The sequence below is a fragment of the Caloenas nicobarica genome, chromosome 1 (assembly GCF_036013445.1).
Source record: "Caloenas nicobarica isolate bCalNic1 chromosome 1, bCalNic1.hap1, whole genome shotgun sequence".
Classification (NCBI taxonomy): Eukaryota; Metazoa; Chordata; class Aves; order Columbiformes; family Columbidae; genus Caloenas; species Caloenas nicobarica.
The window spans coordinates 197,671,516-197,696,611 of record NC_088245.1 but is presented as its reverse complement, the minus strand read 5'-3'; the positions used below and the strand labels follow the sequence as shown (position 1 = coordinate 197,696,611).

Genomic DNA, 25,096 nt, shown 5'->3' with positions numbered 1-25,096 from the left:
AATTGGTTTAATATAAGTCTGCGCGGTTATGACCTGTGTACGAATTCCTTAAGAGAATGAAAGGAGACTTTTATTGTACAGATATTTTACAAATTAATAAGCTGAAAGAAAAATGACTGTATGAAATAAAGCTGTTAATAGTACATGGCAGTAAACCCTGTATTTTTTTAATATTGCAGTTAACCCTCTGGACAAAGTAAAATGAACTCTTAATTATGGAAAGAAGAGAGTCGAAGGGAGAGTGGGGGCGTGGAGGGTGTAGCAGAGAACAACTTCCAGCTTTCAAAATTGCTGGATCTGCTTTTTTATGACTAAAAACTTGGCTTTTAAACTGTCTATACATGCATCTTTCACATATTCCTAACCTCACCAACTAGAGAGAGCTGCTATGCTACTATTATGTTTTGTTTTGTTTTGTTTTTTTAATCTCAACTTGAGAACATGAAATGTAAATATTAGAATATTTCTTTTTAATAAGTGTATTGGAGCCTTGAGGAGAAGTGAAAGTGGTATAATTTTTTTGTTTCAAAACCCAGCAGTGAAAGAAAGAGGAAATCTGAGTGTGAAAAGAAGGCAGCGGCAGACTTCTTAACTCCAGGGTAAGCAATGGCGAGTAGCTTTTCCGCGTGTTAGGAGCCGCTTTACCCACCGCTTTGGCTCCTGGTCAGGCAGAGGTGGTTCTGTTGTCGGCTCTAGTGCAGGAAAGGTAGAGGTTTCAATAACTGTAACATTTCTTTGTTTTGTTGAAGGCCAAATGATTTAGCCACATTACATGATGATGACTAAAAATTTTCACCCATGTGATTACCGAGATTGTTAACCGTACTTGTTAACTAGATGTGTAATTCGGGAGGAAAAAAAAAAAGCTAATTTGCAGGCTAAGCTGATCAAGAAGGTCTCTGAGCTGTGTAATAGCATTAATGAAGAGCCAAATGGAAGGAATATGATGCTCGCCACTGTGGTTTTGTGGAAAGTAGATGTGTAGTGAACTGCGTGTGTTTATGTATTTTTATCAGAGCAGAATCTGGTTTGTAAATACCTCTGTGGAATACACTGAGATTTCTGCAAGGCCTTTCACTTAAGTGTTTTGAATAAAAAATAACCACGGCACAAATTTAATGGACCAAAATCTCAGTAACTGGAACATCCCAAACCAGTGGCTTCTGATTAAGTAGATGTTTCTAGTGGGATTTGTTCTATGGGAAATGTATTATTTAAAGATTTTTTTAGTGACATGGAAGAAAGCTTTATTGCAAAGTTGGACTTGAACCATGTTTTAAGATAGGCAGAAATATAAATTTCTAGGAAGAAGAAATTTAGTATAGAATTTTAGGACAGAGAGCTCTTCCCTTAGAGATATAGACCTTGAAGATTTGGGTGATGTCAATTGATCAATTCAACGTGAACTATTGCAGTGATATTTTTCTGACAGGATCAGAAAGGCTGATAGAATTATTGAATATACAATCAGAAGTGACAGGGTTGGGGAGATGGTGAGGTCTCAGATATGTCTAGCCCTGAAATATTTAGGAACATAGATCTATATGCTGAGAGACATCTGGAGCTGATATTCTTCACGTTGCAAATGAGGAAGTTAAGAGGAAGCATGGTAAGCATGTATCTACGTAAGGACCTAAACTTTGATAATGAGGGTTCCTTCAAACTGGTCTAAAAATCAAAGATAAGTAGGCTCAGACTAGCAACAGCAGTGACTAGTAAGAGCAGCTGGTTCTGAAAGATTGTGGTGTACTGTCCTTCAGTGAAATGTTTTAAAATCTAGATAGAACATTCTTCTAAACCAGGGTATGACCACTGCAGTGGGACTGATTCAGTCCTACAGCTTGTGTTGTGCTAGTCAAGCACATCGATGCCATCACCTCTCCTGTTTCGTAAGGCCGTGAATCTGGGGCACTCAATCTATCCAAACTGATTCTTAAATGACATCTAGATAATCTGCATTTAGCCTCTGTTCAAAACCTGCATCCACCATGTTGCTGACTTAGGATGATAAATGAATGTTCTGCCTACTGCCTTTCAGGTGAGATTGCTTGATTTTTGGTCTAAAGGGGTTGGCAGCACCTTCTTAGGAGTTAAGCTGCAACAAATTATTGCAATGATTTTTGGTTAAACTTCTTTCTCATCCTCAGTGTTGATAGCCTGGCAAGGACATGACTCGATCTTTCAGCTGTGAAGAAGGTGCTATATGGGTGCAAAGGAGAGCTATTCAATATAATTGCAAAAGAAAATATGGATGTTTGGCTTTGCTATTGTAGATAAGAGAGTAATGAATCAGATTGTGATGTTTTAGGGCTTTATCTGACAGCCTCGTGGTGCTGGGTTATAAAGTTATGCTGTCACGGTGTCAGCCACTAACGTAATTAAGTATTCATACCTTGAAACATAATATTTTTGGGTTTGTGCCCTAGTAAATGGAAATAAATGAAAAATCCATTTAATCTCTTAAGTGTTATTTTTACAAGTGATGCTTTATAGCTTGACAGAACAGTGATAAACTTGGCATTCTTATTGTGTTACATGTTAGATATTCCAAGAAAATCCAGACTTTTCTGGTTTTTTGTTTGGTGTTGTGTGGTTTGTGTTTTTTTTCCTCTCTGTGTGTGAAAACTAACGCTGGACAGTTTAGTAATTACAGATAGTTACAGGCTTATCCATAGATAAACAGAATCTGACATGAAATAAATTAATATAAAACTGTTTGACTGGTTCAATTTGGCCTCATTTGATTACTTTTTACAGCTGTCTTATAGTACGTTGTCCATGTGTGTTCTGCCTGGGCCCATATTTCTTCTTAGCAGTAGCAGTGTGAGAATGAGTGCCATCGGAGTTAAAATACTCATCCCGGTCTTTGGAGATCTGTGTTTCTGGCTGTACTGTAGCATTTCATTGTAACCTAAGGCAAGGTAGTTAATTTCTGGGTTTTATGCAGTCACATGAAAGGCTGTCTTTATTATGTGGGGATATTACCTTGGCACAGTAGAATATACAGTTGTCCTCTAGGTAATAGGAAATAAGGTCCTGACTGGGGAAAAGTATTTAAGCATTTGCTCAGCACACTGTCTGTACTTACACGTGCTTGAAGCTGTGTATAAATTTAAGCAGTGCCTTAATAGGATTGTTTTCTGGAATTGAAGCCCAAGTTAAAGACTGAGTGCTAATCTGGCATTAACAAGTGAAATAGCCCAATAAGAGCAAGACTGCAGAGTAAGACAGTTGCTGCTGAGAGCTGGTTTGCACGCTGCGTCATGGGGGGATTATGCTGGATTAGCTCTTTATCTGATGCTTTGAACCGAATCACTCTGGGGGAAGTTGTTCCTCTCTTCGTTATTCATGACATCCCACACGCCACCAGTAGCCCCAGTACAGGAGGGCATTGACAAACGAGAGTGAGCTCAGCTGAGGCCACTCAGATGGTGGCCCTGCGAGGAAAGGCTGGGGAGCTGCAGGTCAGCCTGGAGCAGCGGTGGCTTCGGGGGACCTGGCAGCCGTGCCCAGTGCCTACAGAGAGGTCATGGACGAGATGGAGCTGGAGATGGGCTCTTCACAGCAGTGCAGAGGGAGAGGGCAAGAGATGATGGCCGTAAGTTGAAACAAGAAGTTCAGCATGGGTATCAGGGAAACTTTTTCTGTGTGAGGGCAGTCAAGTGGTGGCACAGGCTACCTGAGATGTTGTTCAGTCTCCAACTTTGGGATTTTGATCCAGCTGGATGAGGCCCTGTGCTGACCTCAGAACCAACCTGCTGTGAGCAGGAGGTTGGACCAGAGACCCCCTGAGGTTCCTCCCAGTCAGAATGATCCTGTGAGCCTGCGAATGCCCTGTGTTGGCTGGAGCATGTTACCTGTGCTCCTGAGGAGTCCCCTGTGGTGTGAAACACAGCAGATGTGGGCCAGGTTTGGACATGGGCTTCTGAAACGCACTCCTAACTCCAGCTCAGTGCCAATGTAGATGCACCCTATCCAAAATGTGCTTTTGTTTTTCATTGACGAGTAACTAAATACTCACTCTTCCCCCCCAATACAAAAAAACAACAAAACAAAATCAAAACAACAAAAACTCTTGACACCATATTCTCTTGATGGCTTCTCTGTCTTGTTTTTCTTTTGTACTCCTGATTTCAGTCTCAGTACCTATTAACTTCAGAATCTTTTTGTGTCTTTACCATTCCTTAGACACATATATTATGCCGTCTGGCATACTCCTCTTCTATGGCATTATGTCAATCTCCTGCTTTCATAGCTGTCTTTTCAGTTTCTGTTGTAAATCCCTTGAGCAGGAATTTGGACTGCTGCTAGATTGGCTTAAGCCTGTGGCTGTAATTAAGACACTGTCTTTTCATATACCATAGGATTTTTCTGTCTAAAATCTTCTGGACTATCCAATTTAAAAGCTGCTTTATCCTGCTTTGTAATATCTGCTGTTTTACTTTCTAGCTCTGTTCACTTTTTCAGGAGTAAAGTTTGAAAAGGATCACAGTTTTAGCAGAAAAATGAGAGAACCCTGATGGTGACCCCAAAGAGTAAAGAATGCACAACTAAACCATTTAAAAACAGAGTGGGTGAAAATGTAAAACAAGTAAAATCTTTAGAGAAGCATAATTAGAAATGATCAGAAATTAATACAAATTTGACTTGGAAGAGAAGGAATCATAACGTGGATGACCGTGAGGTCATGGTGCTTGGGTCTAGCTTGTTGGACAGTAGGCTGCCTCTGTCTGTACCAGGCAGTACTTGGTCCTGTGGCTTCTTCTGCACCATATGATGCCCTTGTTGCCTTAAATGCAATTATTATTTTTATTGACGTTTCTTACTTTATTGCAAGCTTGCAATAATAAGAAGGCTGTGTTGTATCTTTCTACAGTGGTGGGGTGTTTTTGTTTCATAGCATGCATTGAAGGCTCTGGCATGTATGTAGCTCTGAGTGCATTGAGGTGTTTGTACCAGACAACTGTGTACACAGCATTGGAGAACTGTATAAAGCAGAGAGACACAGGCCTCATGCAGTTTTATCCTTGTCTTTCATTGGGGGGTGAACTCTATCTGTTTAGTTTTGATTTGGAGAGAAGAGATTGCCTTACTCAGAGAGGCTGAAAGTAAGCTAACGCCTCTGCAGTTTGGGCAATGGGGGGAAGAGAAGGTGGCACGTCACAGACAAATAGCTCAAAATAAACTGAATTTAGACACCAATTTTGAAAATATTGGCAGCTGTGTTCTCCTTTGCCCAGGTCTGCACCCAAGCACAATGCTTTTCCAAACAACTTTGTGTGGTACCTACCAATATGCTTTGGTAGTATTGTGATGATATAGCACCAGGACTGCTGGAGCTGGAGCTTTCTTGTTACTCCCACAAGTGAGCTGAAATATGTCAGGTCTTCAGCCTTCTCTGTGCTGAGCTGTCGCATCTGGACTGATGTTCATGTCCCCTTTTTTGTGGACTTGGTGCTAAATGTGCTGAGTGGTGTGCTTTTCTAAGGGACGTGCCCTCACCTGAATGTCTGTCCTTACCTCAGGGAATTGGAAAAATTTAAAAGATGTTCAACTGCAAGGACCTGACGAAGTCTAAATTTGATATAATCCTTCAGTTGGTTTAAAAATAAAGCAATCTCAATAAGAACAAAAACAACAACAAAGCAGCCAATAAATGCCAATTGAATTAAATGTCTTGAACGCTTTTGTATGTTCAGAAATTTGGTGGGCAGCTTTGAATAAATGTTATCATTGCATTTTGCTCATTTTTCCATAGCAGAATCCCTTTGGTGGAGGAAATTTAATGTTACGGTTTCTGAACTGATGCAATTACTGAGCAAATGCTATTGTAGAGTGTTTGTTAATAATGGAAGTAGGAAAGCCAGGGAAAATACATTTTAGCTTACACTCCCCAGTTGCTTTAGCAATTCTGAAGTTGGGAAAATCATCATTTTAGTTTGTTAAATGGATTGGATTTCATATTAAGCTACTGAGAAAGGAGAAAAGTTGGATCTCTCAGTGCCATTTTAACTACGTTGTTTTAGAGACAAATGCTAATTTTGTCAAAATACTTAGCTGCATCATTCCTTTAAGAGTAACAAGTCTCGTTGAAGATAAAATGTGAGTTTGAATCATTCTTGTAGTTTTGTTTCCTTTAAGAGCAAGAAGAATGAATAATATCTCAATCAGATCTTTTTATTTATCGTTTTTCATCAGTAGCATGTAGGGTGAATACCACCAGTATGGCATGTGTGCATTAAAAACATCTAGGTGGCTCAACTTTAATCTTAAAATATTGAAAGAATGAAAAACCCAGGAGTTTTGTTTAAAATTGTCCATCTTGTTTGTTTTAGGAGAAAAGGCTAAAAGAAAAAGCAGCAAGGAGAGAAGCCAGGAATGCGAACGCAAAGGTAAGGGGTTTTGTTGTTTTGATCAAGCTACTTATTGTGGGTTTGAAACTGTTTTTTAATTATTTCATTCCTTTCTTTAATAAACAATGTTGTGATTAATGACTCTTTAAAGGCATTTTCTGTTTGCTTGCCTTTTCATACTCCCTTGCTCTGATGTGGTTATAATGACTTGCTGTGGAAGGATACGGAGAAAGCAATGATACTGAATATGTGTGTGTGTGTGTGTATATATATATATATATATACACAAAATGTATGGAAGCCTTTTGTAATTGCAGCCTCTTTATTCTGTATATCAAGTTAGTTGTAATTTCAGCTGTGGTGCTGATGCCATTTTTTTCTTCTCTGAATACTTGGTCATGCTTATAACTTGCAGACAGTAAGCTGTGGGTGTGTGTGGTTGGTGTGTTGTTTTTTTTTTTTTTCCAAATCTCATTTAAACCTGTTTCTGCTGAACCTTTTCTTTAAACAGCAAGTATTTACATTAAAGTGTATTCCTTCCCCATGTTATACCCACTATTAAAACCTTTGAATCCTTTTCTTTATATGTACGTTACTGATTTCCTAGCGGCTGTTCTAGTTTTCATTATTGCTTTGTTTGTGATAAACCGAGATTTCATTCGGCTGCAATGATTTTCCAGAATATGGACGGAGTAATGTGTGTCATTTCTCACGCTGCATCTCCTTATGCTACACATGAATAGTTACGGTTTGTTCCTGGCAGTTGGCAAGTATCTTACTCTGTTGAGAAAATCAATAATGTTCTGTGTCCGATTTTTGCAAGCTCACCATGTGCTGGGAGGCTTGAGTATAGGAAGGTACTTAATTCTGTAGTTCTGAAGTGGAAAGTAATTACAGTTTAAGATGAAAAGCCTAGTTATACTAAGTATTAAGTATTATTCTGTCTTTAGAGATGGCGAGCTATGAGAGCTATTGGCATCGTGACTCCCCAATCAAGCAATAGAAATTTTCTGCATGTAATTGAATGTATAGAGATGCATACTTTTTAATGTATTGGGCAAGCATTTTAGGAAAATTATGGAATGAATGATTGGCAAATAGCTTGATATAGGGAGAAAACACTGATCAAATCAGGCTGTATTGCATTTGTAAATGCCGCTTGCTAATTTTGCCTCTTTTTAAGGAATAAAACCCCCCAATGCCATATTATTCAGCCGCCAGATAGATAAACCCATTCCTTTCAAAAGGATCTGCTTGCTGATGTACTTCTCCTGTCCTGTTATTTGCCAAGCAGATGAATCTCTGTGTCCTGCTGGAAAACAAATGAAGCTGGTATCTGTTGAGGAATGATCCGTCTGTGTGGTGTGTGTCTGTCCGTGGGTGTGGGTTAAATGTGGAGCCTTGCCCCCAAAACTGTGCAAGATAAAGCTGCAATTTGATGCATCTCTGCTTCTCTTCTGTGCAACACTTGGCTTGGAAAGCTGATTTACTAGTCCTGGTCTAGTGTGAGATTCCTGTGTCCTTTCTGTGAGAGTACCAGCTGCAAACCTGCTATTCCTTTGACTTAATTTTATTCCTGAAAGGCTTAGCTCGCTCTGTGCAAGAAGGTGCAAGCCTAAGGAGCTGACGTGTCTCCTCAATGAAAACTTTTGGGCTTTTTTCTTGTTTAGAACCTATTTTTGCCACAACCGTGCAGCCCGAGCCCTGTCATTTTCAGTGGGGCTCATTTGTGGGGGAAATGGTTCTGCTGGGAAAGGCCGCCAACGTGGAGCCTGGATGTGGAAGGGTGCAGCGGACGGTAGATAAAGGTGGCGGTTTCCGTCTGCTGGGTGTCTGAGGAATTAATTAAAAACACTCCCTGCTTCACAGGATCCTAGAGATGAAGCCACAGTAGCTGAAGCGCTCTGTAGTCTGTGTGGGATATGACTCAAGCAGCTCCTAGGAGACACCCAGGGGGAAAAAACAAAGGAAACAGCAAAACACAAACTATTGAAACAGAAACTGGTTTAGAAAATATATGCTGCTTTAATCATGAGTTCAAAAACATTCACATTTTTACTAGTGTTTTCCAAATATAGCTTGTGAACCATTTATTCTGCCACACATAACTCCTTTGGCAATTAATAGCATTTTCTTAAAAGGGAAAGCAGTAAGGAGAACCAAAAAACCACAAAAGGTATTTTTAGCTATATTAATGCTGTTTAGCAGCTGGAGTCAACAGCTAGATCAGCAGTTATGAGCAGCCAGTCACTTCAAAGCAGCTGTGGTCATATTTCTTGTTTCTCGTCTACCTGCTTTTTTCACCTTGTTTTATTAACTGTGTCTCTCTCACATTATAAACTCCTTGGGTTACAGAATATTATTTATCATCTTTCACTAGTACGCAGCCCGCTGGGTCTGACATGACCAAAACGGCAATTTACTTTCCTATTCTAAACATCAAATAATAATTCATCAAATGTGACTCTTGCATCTCTGCTTCAGTGTAATTCCTGTAGTCCTGTTGTTGGTTGTGTCCTGTTGCTGACTGGACAGGGCCTGGCACATTATTCTTAATGTGTGCTGGTTGTTTTTTCAAAATGAAAAATGAATTTATTTGGAACTAAAACGTTATGAATTACAGTTTGTTTATTTTCACCCTTTAAACCATACACTTGTGGTATTAAATCTTAGTCTTAATTTAATTTTATATTCTTCAATTGCGATACTCTTTATTTTTAGCATTTCTCTGTCCTGTACATGTTCATCGCTTTCCTGTGCCAGGAATCTTGACTTCTTGACATTTTTCATTTACCTATAATTTTTTAACTCATGGCCTACCCTTTTTAATAAAAGCTTTCCTTCAGTTTTATACCCGCATGTTGTTTTGGGGAGGAGGATTAATATCTCCATTTTAAGATTTTGTTGTTGTTGTTGTTTTTCCTTTCGAAATTTTAATGCCTTGTGTGAGTGCAGTTTTTTGTCCGTGTGCCAACAAAAAGGAAAGATCACAGGAGAAATGGGCCTCCTGCTCTTTTTTCTGGTGCCACAGGGGCAATCGCGGGGAAGGTTTTGCTCCCTATACCTGGGACCGAACAACCCGGTTCTGGCACCTTCTGCTCAATGTGCTGAAGCCCAGGATTAGATGAGTAGGTGGCTGCAGCGTTATTGACCCCACCTTGGAATAAATAAACTGGGTAAGAAGTGAGGGCTCTTAAAGGATGCTTTGCAGAAAGCATTTCTTGGAATTTATGACCATTAATTAAATTTGAGTGCAAAAGGCTGTGAAAATAGGTAAAAGAAGTTTTATATTCCAGTTGAAGAAAAACTAGAAACTTAGTTTTGGAAGGATTTTTTTAAATCATAATTTATTTAATTGTCTCCCAGTTTAGGAGAATTTGATGGGATATTTAAAAATGCAATGTTTTAAGATGACATAAGCAAATACTTTGTCCTTGCATGGTACTGATAAAATTGTAGTCCTTGAAACCTCAAACAAATTTTGATACCGTCTGCTTGCAGATGGTCTAGAGTAAATCAGGCAGTCGTGTTGTCCTTTGCTGCCGAAGTCCAGCATTGCGTGGAGGCAGCAGCCACATGCAGGGCTGCCCCGCGCGGTACATGCTGAATTCCGTCCCTGGGCTCAGGCGGGACATCCCCGCACCCTGCAGTGCTCCGCTCTTCGCTTTGCACTTTTACTTCTAGTGATCTATCATATACTGATTTCTTAGTATACATAAAGGACTTTAATTTCAGGTTTCCACCAGCATTTAAAGGTCCTTGCTCTGCAAGCAGCTGTTGGCTGCAATGAAGCTAAACAGGACTGTGTTTTTCCTTTATTGAGTTTAATGTTTTGCTGCCCTGATGCCTTAGAGTAGTACTGATGTGTTAAAAATGATGAAGTAGGGAAGGTTTTGGTTTCTTTTAAAGAAAATTATATTTGGAGGAAAGGCGTTTTCCAGGAGCAGCTGAAGAGGTCTGTGGGTCAAGGTGGGGGAGCAGAGCAGAAGTCAGGACAAGGTGCTGTCTCCTGCCCCAGCACTGACGTGCTTTGTGTTCCTCAGCCATTGGCTCCCCACATCATGCAAGAAATTATAGCTAGCCCCTAAAAGAAGGCATCGGTATCTGCTAGAAATAGTTCAGACAGCATCTGTGAGCAGTGCCTGTAGCTAAAAGTTGCTCAGCCATGACAGTTTGGTGCATCAGTTCAGTCATTGGCAGTCCTATAGCAGATATACCATGCTGGCGCCCAAAGCAAAACAGAAAAACCTGAAAGAGGGCCGATGGGCAGACCAGAGGCTGTTTATCCAAGGTCCGTAAGAAAAGTGTAACCTGCTGAAAACCTAGGGAAATCCAGCTTGAATGCATACTCCTTAGTGAGAGGGTTTTTCTGTTTTAGAAAAGAATGAAGAAGACAAATGATTCAAATGAAGTTGAGGATGGGGATTGTTATCAGGCTGGAAAACTGACCTCTTCTGAGAGAGATCCAAGCACTCAATTGTCAGGGGCGCTTCTTCATAGGAATGAATTCTTGCTGAATGATTGTACAGCATTAAAAGATCAACAGCAGCAGCAAGATAATAAGCATGCTTTAGCTTTTCTCATGTCCTCTCTTCCTCCCCTGCCCTCTCCCCGACATATTTTGCTATTCCCAGAGGAATTAATACTTGTGTATGAGATTTTACATATTTTACAAAATATATACTTGATATACTTTATATATATATTTTAAGATTTTCACGGAGTCACAATGAAGTTAGGAATCTTTCTACTCTGGTATGGAGGGATTTACATGAGCTCATGTACAAAATACACCTGGTTGAGCAGGAGGCACATGCTTAAAGATATGATAGATTCAGGCATTTGTATATGCCTGTATCACATCACTGCAAGGTATAATCCTCAACATAGCATTCTGTTTTGTGCACCTTGTGCCAGGCTCTGTTGAGATTTTAACCAGAAAAATACTTAGAAACACCATTTTCTTTTAATCTGTAGTACCCTCCATGGGCTTTGAGATACGTGTGCTGAATGTAGTTCAAGAAATCTTTGTACTGTGTGGCAAAATTCAAACAAGAAAGAGATGGAGTCAGAACTCTTGGGTAGCTATTGCTGATAATCCACTGGGAGAAATATGATGAAAATTCTGCATCCACCGTGTGTATTGTTCCTGTGGATACTGGAACTGACTTCTGTTACCTGCCAGCTCTGCTTCTGCCTTGACTTTTCTTTTCCTGGAGATCTAACCCAGGACCTGCTGTTTAGGCTGGAGGCTCTAGATTTGGTGTGGTTGTGAACAGTAATTTCAGTGTGGAAAGGGGTTTACAGGAGTGGGGGAGGAATTTGGTCCATGTCTCCTGTGCATGCAGGTTCCAAATCCCTTTGGTCACTAAGTATTCTTGGGAAAGTCTCAAGGGTGCCCAGCGTACTGATGGTTAATGGTGAAGGTGCTTTGGTTCTGGATCACCTCTCATGACCCTCTCGTGGATGGTGTTGAGGAGTTGTTGCTTTAGCTCCCTGTGATTTCTGGAGCTGGAGTAGGGGTCCAGGCCTAGATCCTTCTGGTGGTCTGGGGGATGTGGAGATTCTAGAGTTTATTTTGTTCATAGAAGACCTCAGGAGAGGATTATGTTGTCCTTATACAGTCTCAGGACAGGCTACTTCTTGTCACTGCTGTTTGATAGTTGCAAAGGACTTAAAAGTTGTTCTTCGTTAGTAATTATTCTTGATTCTGCAAACCACAAAGAAAAGCAAAAAATTAAGCAATGATACTTCTGTTCAGCTACAAAATTTTCCAGTATCTCCTGTGTGGGGAGCTTACAAATGAAGTTACCATGTGAATTAGGTCCTCTTAATTAAGTCAAACTTCTTACTTAAAATAATTTAATTAACCTTAGTTGAGAAGTAGCTCTTGTCTGTTAGCTGTTGTATTCTGTACACATACTGAAAACTGTAAGTAGCTCTATTTATTTATTCATTACAAGTTTGTGTGTGTGTTGTTTTGAATTTCCTTGAGAACTTCTCTGGATAAACAGAGTGATTTGGAATATCAACATTTTAACCTGCTAATTTAGTAATTTCAAACGAGTTTCTTAAGACAGATTTCAAGTTCAAGTTACTAAATGGAAAATAAAAGAAACCACTGATCCTGAGCTACTTGTATTCTGAAATATTTTTAAAATCAACATACTCTACAATATTTAAGTTAATATTTGAAAATGCATATTATGTGCCTGTATGGAAATGTTACATGTAATTTACTCTTTGAAAATAACATGTTGATGATTCCAGTTAATAGAACAGTTAAATTGCTTTAAGTAAAGCTGTAATAAGCCCTGCTTTTTCTGCCATTAAGAATGCATATGATTAAACCAATATTTCCGTGTCATAACCCTGAACAAGTAGCAAGGAAGGATTCTGATGGATTGGCTTGCCAATTACACACGCTTCCGTGAACCTTTTCATTGCAGCCGCCAGCACACTGAGGATTTTAAATATATTTATCAGATTGACCATTTAAACTAATTTGCCACAGCAATTGAATTTTGTGAGTATATTATTCACAACTGTTATTTTTAATCGTATGGGGTGTGTGATGACAGTCAGCTGCTCTGCACGCAGTAAGCTGATGATTTACTGGTCGCTGAGGTGATTTCCTCATCATCCCGGCAGAAGCAGAGATGAGAGGGGCTGTGGACCTCAGATGTCCCCTCTTGTGCTCTGGAGGTCTGCGGGGATGAGGTGGGTCCACAGTGGATCAACACAAATGCATCTTCATTACAGTGTCTGACATACCAATACCCTGTGCTTTGTTATGTGTTTGCTTTCAAATTTATGGTAAATAGAGGAAACTTCTTTATTCTTTAAACTTTTTTTGGTTTTCTTAGTTTTTGGGCTTGCAGTTCAAGGGGAGCTTTTGATGAAATATGTTACGGATTTGCAAGAGCAGAGGAGCAGGATTTCTGGTGTGTTAGGAAGCACAAAGGTTATTGTCTTACTTGCTTGCAAGTTATTTTCTTAAATTTCCAGGACAATACTGAAAAAAATTCTCCAGTAGCTAGTGGGAAGATTACACTGTTTAATTCATTATTCTTTAGGGAATTTTTTGTTTCTAGAATGTCCATGTAAGTTTCGTAGCACTGGCACAGGAGCTTTGGAGCCATCTTAGGCTTCCACTGCTGAGCTTCAGAGCTTTCAGCATGTTAAAGACTAAACATTTTTGTCTATTTCAGAGTCAACAATATTTTGGCATTGGGGGAAAAAAGAACTTAGTATTTTTTTTTATTAAATGTGTAGGCTATCAAAATTCGCAAGATTGCGAATTGAAATAAGTATGTGCCAGCATATATGTATTTCTCTCTTCTTCTTGACTTATGTGGGGTTTGTTTATGTGGATTGTGTAGTTACGAATAACTCTTGATAGTTGCCGAATTCAGGAGTGCTTTGGCACTGTTCTCCTCAGGCTCTCGAACAGGGATCAGCAAATAACCGAGTGGCCGCTTGAGTCGCTGCTGATTCAGGTCTGTGTCGCCTGTGAACAAGGGATGTATATTAAATATTGTTCTGCTTCATTTTCGCTCTTTGCCTGTCTCTGTGGCTATTAGGAGCAGGATCCCACCACCAGGTTCCTCCTTGCACATGGCAGTGTGGTGGAGCACAGGGAAAGCAAGACGAGAGCTCTGTTAGTCTTGCACAGATGCCTTTCCGAGGCTAATGATTAAACCCCAGTAGCTCAGGTTTATACACATTTTTCCATTTGAATACACACTTCATCAATTCAGACAACATATTTCAGTTCAGTACCTCTATCTATATAAACAGTAGGTCTGCAAGAAACCAGACAGGTACTCTTTGTGCATTGCAAAGTACGAACACATATTCAAGGGCAAAGACCTTTCCACCTGAGCTTCAGGTTTCCGTTTTCAGCATTGATTAAATGTTTTCATGCTGACCGTATAGCACTGTGCTCTGTAAACTTAAATAGGGGAAGAAGAGAGCACTCAGGCTTTGCTTTGTGATCACTGTCCATCAATATAGAAGCGTTTCATTTTTGAATATGCTCTCTTGTAAAGGTAGCACGTGTACGATTTAAACATAACAAACCACATCAGTGTGGTTTGGAATTTATATGTAAATTAGCAACTTCTTTTCTTTTGGGCTACCAAAATTTCTTTTTCAGTTCCTCCACCGATTTGATACCCTCCTCAACAGTCCCTGTCTGAGCAGAACACGAATGGTCACTTTGCCCCTGCCTGACTCTGGCCAAGGAATAAGAGGCAATGGACAGTGCTGAACCAGCACATCCACCAGTATGGAAAAGAGAAAAAGAAAAGAAAAAGAGGGGATGGGGAAAGCTGTTCTGAAGTGTTATAAACCATCTTTTAGGCATTTTCATCTGAGTAAACAGATCCACTATATTAAGTTAATTACAATGATACTTCATTTGTAATCTGCTCTATGGTACTAGTTAAGAGTACCTAGTAGCCAGTATTTGAAATTTCTCTCCCTCTGAAGCTCTTATACCAAGCTTGTTTGCTCCGTTCCATACATGCTTTGAGCAGCAAATCAAATTGTTTTTTATTAGTGTGGTGTTCTTGTTCTCTTTGACTCACCGCTGTCCTTTGGTGCCTTAACCATCACAGTACAGTAAAACAGCCTGAAAATGAACTTTTGGAGATCTTAACCCTCTTTTCTGCCTCCCCCCTCAATCCTGAAGATGTGGGAAACGCCAAACAATCCAGAAGTAATGATCTGAGGATGCAGCAGCTTTCGCACAAAGCTTTTATTTAGGAGTGGAAATTCTTTCTGCATTGGTAGGTCGTCTTCTGTTCTTTTGTGAAAAGGATGTGTATTCACATGCCTCAATTCTGTCTGTGTAAGTATTATGCAGATGGTTACATTTCACAAGTGAGCTGGATTAGACTGTTCAAACTTGTTTATTTTGTGTCTCGATTTCTTCTGGTGTTACTCTGAGCCACTTTGCAGCTTTCCTTATGTGTTTGAAACTTTCTTAGATTATAGACTTCACATGCAGGGACTCTTACTTTGCTGCATATCCCAGGCAGGAGCTTCTTAAGAATGAGTTAATTGCCTGATGAGCAGGGGTAATCTTTCAGAGGTGATTTGATGATGCTGACATCCTCATGCAGTAAGGAATGATAGTTTTAAATTAAGCAGCTCTGTTTTCTCAGCATCCTCTGTGTTTATATTCTTGGAATGTATTGCTAGCAGTATTGTACGTAGTCTGCTATAGCCACTCTCAGCAGTCGTAATTGCTACTAGTGATGAAAATTGATTTGTGCAATCAGAAAACCATTATCTGTGTTCTGTCTGATAATGCTGCAGTTGCCAACATTTTAAAATTCTTCTCACGGCTGTTTTCAGAATAGGCCAGGGTCATGCAGTCACCAGGATTCCAGCTGCTTTATGCTTAATCTTACGTGAGCATTAAAAGAAAAGGAAAAAGTTCTTACTGTCTCCCTCAATATGTATTTTTTTCCCAGACAGGTTTTAAAGATTTGGTGTTTTGTCAAAGTCCCCCTTTGCCAGAGGTACTAGATCAGAAGTAGTGCAGTATCCCATGTTTTACTACAGCGTGCAGTGCTTTTAATAGGTTTTCTGTTCTTTAACACTACCTTGATAAACCAGTTTGTTAATTAGGAAATGCCAAACTAATACCTAACTCATATGGTTATTTAACAGGCTGCACGGGGAGTCTGGTAATTCCTGTACTTCCCCAAATGGAGCACTGCCTTCTATTTGGAGGAGTCAGTCATGACCTCTGTCTTCCTGTGTTGACTCCAGGTCTCCTTCAAGTTGTTTTGTTTGTGTTTTTTTCCCTAAGGCAATGCACATTTTTTATTTTCTATTTTTCCTCCATTTAATCTTTTCTTTCTCTCTTCACTTTTTTTTTCTCTGGGCATCTACGAATTTTGAGCATTTCCAGGTTTCTTATCTCTTGCTGTTCCCTCATCCCCTTTTGTGTTTCTTCTGGAGCTAAATCCGAGCTGCTACTGCTTCTGTTTGGTTACCTTCTGCCTCATGGAAACTCAGAGCAGAAGCAGTGGGGAACAGCAGGAAGAAAGGTAATAGCATCATCTGGGAGCAAAGCCTTAGGAAATGTGCTTAGTATTTTTAGGGAAAAGTTTTGTGTGTGTTTGTTTTGTTTTCTTCCTGTATTCTTTCTTCTTTCCTGATATTATTTCAAATAAATATATACTGGTTATATTTTTCTGGGCTGAGGAGTTCTGGTACTGCTGGATGAATGTTGATTTTTCCAGTCCGACTGTTCTTTCATCGTACAGAGAGGTGGAAGAGGTTCAGTCTGTTACTCCATCCACATGTTTATCTTCTCACAACAAACCTTTTAGTAAAAGAACATCAGTAAGGGTTCAAAACTAATTACTTGTAAGCTAAGAAAAACCAGAATTGAAGTTGTTGGTGCTTGTCCCTTGCTGTATAAATATAGTGATGCAGATCAAGCGAGGTGACTGTGCTTCTCCCTGTCTGCTTGCCTGCACTTCCAGCTGAGACAGATCCTCAACTCCGAGTTTACTCAGTGTGTAGTAACGAGTGGAGGAGACTGTACATTTTCCAGCTTGTGTTTTAATTTGCTTATGGTGTGAGTGCCGTCTGTTAGGTAAATGGATTAAAAATCCTTTGGGAAACAACAAGTATGCATAAACTGTGAGCTAGACTGTTCCTAACATCCTTATCTCTAGCACTTACTGATTTTTTAAAATTATTTTTTAAACGTCATATCTTTTGTCTGTATTTCCCAGAATACTCAGGTTTATTTCTTCGTTAACGTTTATTTTGTGAAGAGGAGTTGGATCAGGAAACCCGAGTTCTTTTCTGGGCTAGAAATTGTGATATGTAAATTGTCCTTTAAACTCTGCTAGAAGTAGCATGGACTCACCTGACACGTTTGTTTGGTTTATTTTTTTAAGTTTTTTCTGGGAGGTGTCAATCTAGGGAGCCTCAGTGCAGTTGTGGAACCAAGTGGTGTTCTGGTCCCTCTCAGCTCAGGAAGGATGTGCTAGACAGAGGTCCAGAAAACATGAAGAAAAATTCAAAAAAGCCTGATATTAATAGATGACAAGTGAGGGGAGATACCAAGACATTTCCTAACTGATTGAAGTAAGAAAGTACAGCTCTTTATTTTTCATAGGGAAAAGCCCCCCCATACAGTTCTTTCTGAAACCAAGCTTATGCTGCAGTGGCACAGTGTGGATTTGGTCCAAAGAAAGGCTGGAGCTCAGTTTCCTTCTCCCCACCCTGTGTAGGTACCATTCAAAACTGGCAGGATGTGCATGAAGCTGGACACGGAGAACATGGAACAGCAGGGTGCTGTTCTCAAAGCTTATGCTTGTGCGTCAGAACTGCTCATTGAAGGCCAGAAATCACTGGTTCGCAAATGCTTTGTTTGCCAAACATTTGAGATTGGGCTTCTCAGCTTGGTTCTTTAATTTCCTTAGTACCATTTCTATCCTTGTTATCATTGCGAAGTGCAGTTTGCTCTGTTGTTACGGCTGAGAATTGTGACTTGTATGTGAGTTAATGTGCAGTTGAGGTGACTGTGCACACGATGAACTGCACACACAGGCCCTGCAAGAGTGTGTTGTGCCGTTCCTGCCCATCCTTTCTCATGGTGCCTGAAATTCCCCAAGATCTGGAAATAGATTTGCTTTGTGGTAACTCCTTAGATGCCCAGATGTTAGCGGTGATTTCTCTTTCATAGATAATCACAGCCTGCCTTGCTGTTTGCAGGGTATTTGCCTGCAATCTCCTTGCCTCTTTTGTATTTGTGCAATTTCTTCCCTTTTTGTTGGGTACTTGATTTTTCCCTTGTCTTCAAACTTCCATTTTAATGAGGAAGGGAGAAATGAGTGTTTTCCCATGTGATATTTTCTAAATTACTGCTAGAGAATTGAACTGTATCTATAATAATCTGAGATATTTTTGTTCTCACATTGTTTTCCCAACAACAGCTGGGAAAGGGACCTTGTAGTTACAGGGTTTTTGTACTTGTTCAGGACTTCTCTTGTGCAGAACTTTCCAACCATTGCCCGTATGAAGGTAAATATCAAATATAGTCAACTGACCATTCAGACTAGTGTGAGTGCCATGGTGCTTGTAACATGAGAGAAAAACCAGTCCCATATTTCAAAAAATGAGTGACTGCACTTCCAGAGTACATTGACACCGACCTCCCCCTTGCTTTGTGGAAAATACTTATAAATAAGTAAAATTGCCTTGTAAGCAGTTATGCAAAACAGTTAGTACTGATAGAAAGGTAGGTTAACCATTTGTCAGCAAGGAGAAAAATCTTGATGAAAAGCTAAAAGAGCATTTCTAATCCTATTTCCTACTTGATTTTTCTATGTGTCATTATATGGATAGCAACATAGCAGTTTTATGAAGTACTCCCTTAATGTATGATCGTAACAAAATCAGTTTTTCAAATGGATGTCACAAAGATTGGTTTTAAAAAATAAGTCGGCAGCATGTAATAGGACTAGACTTGGTTTAGCCACGTATATTGCGCTCCTCTGTTCATTCTTGTTGGACAGTCTGCCAAAGCTTTGAAATTTTCAGCAAGAGAAATTGTGTGTGGGCAAGGGAATGTGATTGATTAATTACAGTCACAGTCAACTTACGTTTACATGATTTAGACGAGCGGCTATTAGAGGTGAAAGCTAATAAAGATTAGGGTTCATTTTAAATGGTGATTGCAAATAGTCCATTTTCTTTGATAATTCATGTGCTGTTAAAAATGTCAAAAGTTATTAGCATTTTTTATTTCCCATCACCTAATATTCTAGCAGATCACATATCTACAAAAGTAGTGGTTAGGCTAATTATCACTGTTCAGGGTATTTACTAACTTAGGAGATGCGTAGAGTTTATGAAATTGATCCTTCCCAGGCACTTGTGCAGCAAAATTCTATGAATAATACAGAAGATAACCCACTTCTTTGGTCAATATTGTATTATTCTGATTTAATTTATAAAATCATTCATGTGCTATTGTTGTCATATTTATTGTAGAAGAACTCTCAAGATCACTGGTGTTATTCTTCTGATACTTGGTTAAGATTTGCCACCATTTCTGTGATGCTGTTACTGCTAGGAAGTTGAGCTGGAATGAAGTCTAGTTTACCTTGATGAGAAGTGCAGGTGGAATAATCATCCCTGGGCTGGTTTGGCCAGTGAGTTGTTGGGAGGGATTGTGTTCTGAGCACACAGGAGTAGCGAGTGCTGGGAAGTGGGTTTTTCTTGGAGCAGAGGCTGTAGGTGAATGTAGATGTAACCGGTCAGACTTTGGCCAGAAGATAGTTTAAAATCCTAGAGCTTTGTTTTTAGTTTCCTGTGCAACAGCAAGGAAAACCAAATAGAGGGATTGAATGATCACATGAATAACGCAGATCTGTAGATGCTGGTTAGTCTTAGTTGTACCTTATTTTGAGAGCTGTGGCTTCTGTACAGCGCTAGAGAACTGTGCCCAGGGCTTGGAATAGCTATTATTGTGCTCTGTTACAGCTGCAATGAACAAAGTGTGTGTAAAACTGAAGATATTCTAAGAATAAAAGTCTACTCAGTGCTTTCAAGGAAGAGGTGCTGGCGCTTAGTGCTACCTAAGTGGCTGATTTAGCTTTTCTCGCAGGTATTCTTTTCTGATGTCCTTTTACATATAAACACATACGTTTTGGATTCATACCTTTGAGGTATGAGCATTTTCTTAAATCACTTTGTTTTGGAGTTTCAGTTAGGCTATCAATTATGTACTCATATCTATCTTGGACAAATATACAGGGCTAGGTTCCCAGCTCAAGTCTGCTCTTCCTCTTTATTTATGGTAAAATATAAACATGTTAACTGTTCGTTTGCAGCATCTGAAAATGTTTCCCACTGTGCTATCTTAAAAGGTTATTTTGTATAGTTTTGCTTTAAGGTGCACTTATATTTACATATTGGATTTTCAGTAACATTTCTTCTTATTATTCTTCTTATTCTTCTTATTTTTCTTATTCTTCTTATTCTTCTTATTATTTGTGATGATATAACTGAACAGTTGCCAAATATAAAGTCTATGTAATGGTTCTAGCCAAATCTTGGACCCACAAAGATTGTTTGGAGTTTGCTAGTCACATTTATGCAGATATTTTACTTCGGTACCTGTTTGCAGTGTTCCGTCCTGAACAGCACAGCTTTGTACAGTGGCAAAATTACTGTGTTATCATCCTTATACCCAGAATTAAAAAGCAGCATAAAGAAGGATGCTCTGGTGTTGAAGAGTTGAAACAAGTATTGGAAACTGGCTTCATTGAATAAGGAAAATGAAGAAAGAGCCTTGTTTGAAATTTTGGCACTTTGTGTGTTCTCCCTTGATTTCCATCACAACCTCATTACAAACAAAATCTTTCAGGTATGATATGAAGGGGTCTATAGAAGCACCTTGCTGCCATGGTAACAACCATCATAAAAGTTGGCCAAGAGGCCAATGTCATACTCCTCCCTAAGAAAGGCAAGAAGATGACTTCGGGGTCTGTTGACTGGCTTTATTCATCCAGTCCCTTGGAAGATGATGAAACTTCGCGTTGCCAAACATGTGAAGGACACGAAGATAATCAAGAACAGTCAGTATGAATTTCCAACAGGCAAACCATGCTTGACAACCTGTTTGCCTTCTGTAATGAAGTGACTGCAAAGTGGTCCGTCTGGAAAGTAGTGGGTGAAATTTACCTTGACTTCAGAAAGACTTTTGGCCCTGCCTCCTACAGATTTCTCATTTGGAAGCTGTGGAGGGGTGGTGTGGAATGAAAGAATGGTCTGTTTGTTGAAGTCCAACAGGAGAAGCACTCCTGCAGGTCAAAGACTGACTGGCTGCCCTGCTGAAAAGGCACCAGGGGTTATGGTGAAAACTGAGTTGAATATGAGCCAAGCGAGAATAAGGCAAAATGGATTACCTTGGAAGATGCATAGTTAGCAGAATGAGGAAAGTTAATATTTTGCTTTTCTGCCTCTGGCGCTGTATTCAGAACACTATGTCCGGTTCTGGGTTCTCCAGTTCAAGGTGGATGTGGAGAAAGCAATTAGGGTTCAGTGATGTCTGCCAAGATGGTCTGGAGTCTATAGCAAATGATCTATAAGGAAAGGGTAAGGGAGCTGGACTTGTTCAGTGTGGCGAAGTGGAGTCTAAGGGGCAGTCTAATAGGACGTTTGAAGGGCAGTTTTAGAGAGGTGGAGCCAAGCTTTTTTTGCTAGCGGCAAATGATGTCAATTTTCCAAAAACTGTGAGCTGAAAATTTGAGTGGGCACTGGGGAAGATCTTGTTTACAGGGAGGGTAGTGCTGATGTGAAGTAGGTTACCCGGGGAGGTTGAACCTCCCTGCTTGGTGGTTTTTGAGACTTAGGTGGACAAAACCTCTGCTGACCTGATCTACTGTTGATGGCAGCACCAGTTTTTTAATGGGAAATTGGCCTAGGGACCTCCAAATATCTCTTTCCACCTCCCATTCCATCTCTTCCTTAAACAGCATACTTAGTTTTTGTTCCTTCCTCTGATCATTCTGTTTCTAGAGTTAGACCTTGGAGTTTTCAGTCAGTAGGAGGTGAGCAGATAGCAGGCAGTAACTAAATCTGGCACTGAAAAAAATGACTGTGCCACCTGCTTGTTTCTCCAGAGCTTGTGTCTTAGCACTACACGGCTACATATGATACTTTCTTTCTTTAAATAGTTGCGTTTTTCCCAGTGAAATTATACTAAACTTACATAAAGGTCCCAGTTGACAGATGTAAAGCAAAGAAACAGCTAAAATTAGAAGAGATAAAAATAGAGGTTGGGAAGCTGTCTGAATGATCTCATCAGCAACGAATCTATGCTGAATTCTGCCAGTTAGGTCTGCTCTGTTTATTAGGTCAGACTGTAGCTCAGGCAGAGTTCATAGAAAAGAAAAAGGTATCATGCTGAAAAACATGCATTTAAAAGTTTATTGAAGTCTATCAAAAGTCAATGTCTTTAAAATCGGCTGATACAGCCAGGATGTTTGGATTTGGCCCTTGGCAGAAGGAAGCTCCACAGTTTGAGCCTCAAGAGAAGATGACAGATTATTTATGAACTTTGAACATCATTTACTTAAAAACTTATCAGAAATGTGCAACTTTATGATGCACTGAATAGCTGGTGAAAGGTCTTTTGATGACGTAGTATTGTGTCACAAAAGAAATTTTTTAGTAAGTGTATTTGTGGGGGAATTCCATCCAATTCCCTCTGTTGCTGGTGAATGCGGGGTTCATCTGTACCATGGCAGAAAAAACAGATTCCTGTGTTTAATTTCTATTTTACGGAGTTGCTATATGGACACAGGTCAGGAATAAGCTTGGGTCGTACTTTGCTGCGTGCTGGCTTCTCTGTGCAAATGTGTTTGTTCATGAAAAGGCTGGATACAGCCATTGCTCTTCTGAGAGTGGTCTCCTCTGATTGCCATGGGATGGAAGCACTTTATGGGTAGTCAGTGAGGAGTCGTTGCGAGTTTACCCTGTAGTGTTTTTTAACGTCTCCATTCTCATAATTGGCAGTGCCAGTGATACTGCAAACATTCAGAAAACACCTAAATGTAGACAAAGACTGAGAGATTTGTGTAGATAATACTAGTGACTTCTGATCCACCAAGTAAAAGACCAATTCTGTTAATTAGCTCTGCTTAAAAAGGAGTTGACATAATTCATTATAACAAATCCAAGTGAATAGTATTCCAGGTGCTAAAGAAAATCTGCTCTATTGTTTTTTCTGATAGGCATTTGAAAGTCTGTATAGTTCATTAGGCATTGCATTTCAAAACCAGTCTTTCCTTGAAATTTTTACAAATTCATATTTTTACAGATTGCTAATTGCATTTGACTGTCAGACACTGAGTGAATTAAACTCCTAAAGGGCTTCTTGGTAGGAACATAAGAGTATTTAAAAGATTAATACAGCTTGCATATGTAAAAGTGCTTTTTGGTGTGGGTGGTTTTTTGTTTGTTTGTTTTTTTGGTCGATGTCACTGAGAACATTCACAGCAGCATCAAAATATTTCAAATTTCTGTATGACTGCCTAAAAGATATGTAACAAAATATCACAGCACCTGTTAAAAGATGGTTAAAAGAATATTAGTATGTATAAATTATTGTGTAATCCAAGGCTCTGCTCTGTCTCAATAAGCAGGTATTGACTTAATGCAAGGATTAGTTTGTGATTGTGAGACCTATATTCTTCTAGAGACCTTCCTCATGTTAAAATCTGTGAATATAAGGATGGATTTCTGTGTTAAAGGGTGTGGTTTCTGCTTCGTACTTTAAACTTTTGACGTTAGCAAGAGGGATCAGAAAAATTTCACTCAGATCTGGTTTCTGATAGCCATTACCTTTGTTTTGACTGACTCAACAGCCCGTTGTTCACTTATGGATAACACCTAGCGAAGTCTTTTCCAGATTGTGATGGGTCTGCCAGTTTGGGAGCGGGTCTGTGCGCCCCTCTGGAGAGCTGAGATGGAGCAAAGGGACTTTGCAAGGGGCAGGGAGAACTCCTGGCTGGGGAAGGACAGAAGCAGCGTTGGTCTGAACGGGGTTGTCTGTGGGCTGCTTGCAGCACTTCTGATTAACAGGTAGAAAGTAGGACAGTGATTTGCTTAGTCCTCGTTGTGGTTCTGCTGTTGGCTTCTGCTTAGTGACTTCAGAGAAGGGCAAAGTCCAGTGCAAGCTCTGTGCCCAGCTGGGGTTGTTGTATAACGGGCTTTAGCTCCTTCTCTAATCCAGCACAGTGACTCTTGCAGATCCTGCTGTTTTTGCTATCCCATTTTAAGCCTGAAGTTACAAATTTTAGTCGTAATAACTGATTGACCAAACATTACATTTTCACTGTGTGTGAGCAATGCTGCTGTGTTCTCTTGGTTTCAGCTGTTCTGTGTGGCTTCTGGCTACAGCCTGAGCAGCGGGTCTGGGGAGGAAGAGGAGGCTGTTTCCTGAACAGGTAGTGGCAGCAAGGATTTTCCTGGTTGCTGAAGCCTGGAAGTATTCCAAAGAAGGATAGTGTTTTGTTATTATGTGTGTTGAGCAAAGATACTTTGGCCATGGTGAAAGTTTTGAGTTGTAAATAGAATTGTCTTGCAGTTTTATAATTTTTTTTTAATGCTTATCAGCTAGACCTCAAAACAAACTGCAGATCTTTCCAACATGGAAGGTGTTTGATATTATATCTAGAATATGTACAATAATTACAAACACACAGTACGAAATTGAAGTTTTCAAGTTTGACTGCTGTTTGTTTGATCTACTGTCTTTGTGGTGATTTTGAGTGGGACTTGTACCTTGTTCTTCTGCATACTGATCTCCAAAATTACCTTTGGTAGTAAGGTGCTTAGCAACTTTGAAGTTGTCTTTATATAGTGCCATCCTTAGAAATGCACCTTTAGCTCAAGCACTTTTCAGGTGTTTCAATCACAAGCTCTATATTAGAGTGAAATAGTGTTATAAACAGTATTTTAAAAAATGAGCTGCTTGCCCTGATTTGTGTTTCATTATGAAAGTCAGGCAGCATCTTTTCAGAACATTTCTCTTTTACTGGGTCTTAATTATTGGCAGCTTGAAACATTAAATAGTTCTATAGCTGCTCAAGTTATTAATTTGTAACCCTCATGATTCAACGGAAATATTTTCAGTCAGTTTTTGCTTGCTGCTGCTTTTGGACAACTGTATAGTGCTGAAGATGTCAGCACAGAAG

At 39.7% G+C, this 25,096-nt stretch overlaps 1 protein-coding gene across 1 annotated transcript in view; it reads left to right on the top strand.

Annotated features, from left to right (window-relative positions):
* DDX10 (DEAD-box helicase 10) overlaps positions 1 to 25,096 on the top strand; it is a 181,244-nt gene that overhangs the window by 116,763 nt on the left and 39,385 nt on the right. The window contains exon 16 of the mRNA XM_065642296.1: positions 6,336 to 6,392. Coding sequence (XP_065498368.1) covers positions 6,336 to 6,392 — 57 coding nt within the window. The remainder of the gene's footprint in view (positions 1 to 6,335; positions 6,393 to 25,096) is intronic.